Source organism: Perkinsus marinus (genome assembly GCF_000006405.1).
Source record: "Perkinsus marinus ATCC 50983 genomic scaffold scf_1104296959768, whole genome shotgun sequence".
Classification (NCBI taxonomy): Eukaryota; Perkinsozoa; order Perkinsida; family Perkinsidae; genus Perkinsus; species Perkinsus marinus.
Window position 1 is genome coordinate 258,306 of NW_003206281.1, and position 1,666 is coordinate 259,971.

Below are 1,666 nucleotides of genomic sequence, written 5' to 3' on the forward strand. Positions count from 1 at the left end.
GAATCTGTAACTTTACGCAGTAACCATAATTGTAGTGTGATCAGCTAAGATATCTGTAAGCTCGCACAACGAAAGATACAATTGAACACAATGGGGCAGTACGAGTGACCTTATACTTCCGTACATGTCCCTGGCACAACAACTTAACTAAGAAGGGCTCGCATCCGCACAGATGCTCTCGCGTGCGTGCGACCTACTTGGGTGACCTAAGTTAGGTCACCGCTAGTGCACAATCTATTAGGCTATGTGTTTGCGTGTCCCATTGTTCATTGTTAGTGCTTTGGGAGCATCACGAATTGCCCATTATTCTCACCGATCGAGCTTATTGATTATATGACATCGGTATCAGATATGCCACCCTCATTCCTAATGAATGACTCCGACTCTCAAATGATCTGAGTTGTCACTGAGAAGAACCATACTCGAGCCCTGAGACGCTACAATTCCATAATAACCTCGTAGGACCTACGACGTACGTGTAAGCTTCAACGAATCCCTTGATAAAGGATCTCAGAAGGGCAATGGGATCTCGAGGTGGTGCTCGTGCAGTCTGTGTGATTTAGTGGCGTCGCTACCCTGATTCTGGCTTATGCCGGTGGCCCACGAGGGCACGAAAACAGTAGAAACAATGAATATCACGTGAAATGCTGTGAGTTATTCAAATGATATGGTGTGATTTGTCCGGTGTAAGTGATTCCAATTCATTTAATATTGCGAATATTCGCAATATTAAATGAATTGAAGAATGCAGAATCGTGCAGAATGATAATCTTCAACGCAGCGTCCAGTTTTAAGAAAGAGAGAGTTTTCTTGGAAGGTTATAAACTTCTCAAGATCAGATAGATACTTTCGGAGCTCCGACACTGTCGGAGAGACAGTCATAAGCTGTGTTGGAATATATGTTCGCTCTCCTCAGCTGAGCTCAAGAGTTACCCGCTTATTATAGAAATTTATATTATATCCGAATTCGAGTTCAAATTGTATACAAACTCGGATAGAAATGTTCAGCAGCCAACAAGAATTTGCCAAACCTTACTCAGAATTTCCATGTTGTGACTGACACATGTAGTTGACCGTGTGCATATTTCCTCATTATGGTTTTAAGTTCTCCCTCACCAAACACAACAATGGTGTTTCTATAGTGAAATTCTTGAGTAAGGAGGTGTGAGACTAATCTGTCAAGACTTATTGGGAGAAATGAGAAGCCGTAATGCTTTTTGAAATGGGGAATCCCTAACATCTGATGTTCCTAGGATTCGTCGTTAGCAGAGAACGGCTAAGGGGAAGAAATTCTTCTCGAATAATGAACGCGAGCGATTGGATAGAATAAATGCTCAAGATGGTTTTTCTACGAATCATGATCATGCTATGATTACTGGCCTCTGAAGCTTGTAGTTTTGAGATCCGCAACACACATGTACTCGAGTATGTTGCATTCACCTGCAAAAGGACGACTTTGTGGATGTCACGATGAGTGTCGAAGCTCACCGTAACCGGAAACTCCTCGCTTCAGGTAAAAGTACCCATCTTGACCCCAGGAAGTTCCCCAAGAATTTCTGCCGATGAAGTAACTGATAAAAGAATTTGCAGTAAACATCCACATCGTGATATTTCCACTCCTCTCCATTTTCGTTTCCATAACCAACCGCCACAACAGCGTGATCAA

At 42.6% G+C, this 1,666-nt stretch overlaps 1 protein-coding gene across 1 annotated transcript in view; it reads right to left on the reverse strand.

Annotated features, from left to right (window-relative positions):
* Window positions 1–1,372: 1,372 nt before the first annotated feature.
* Pmar_PMAR026392 (thiolproteinase SmTP1, putative) overlaps window positions 1,373–1,666 on the reverse strand; it is a gene marked incomplete at both ends in the record, with an annotated part of 1,623 nt that continues 1,329 nt past the window's right edge. Inside the window, 3 exons of the mRNA XM_002772978.1 lie at window positions 1,373–1,440; window positions 1,524–1,571; window positions 1,618–1,666. The exon at window positions 1,618–1,666 is cut by the window's right edge and continues 4 nt beyond it. Coding sequence (XP_002773024.1) covers window positions 1,373–1,440; window positions 1,524–1,571; window positions 1,618–1,666 — 165 coding nt within the window. The remainder of the gene's footprint in view (window positions 1,441–1,523; window positions 1,572–1,617) is intronic.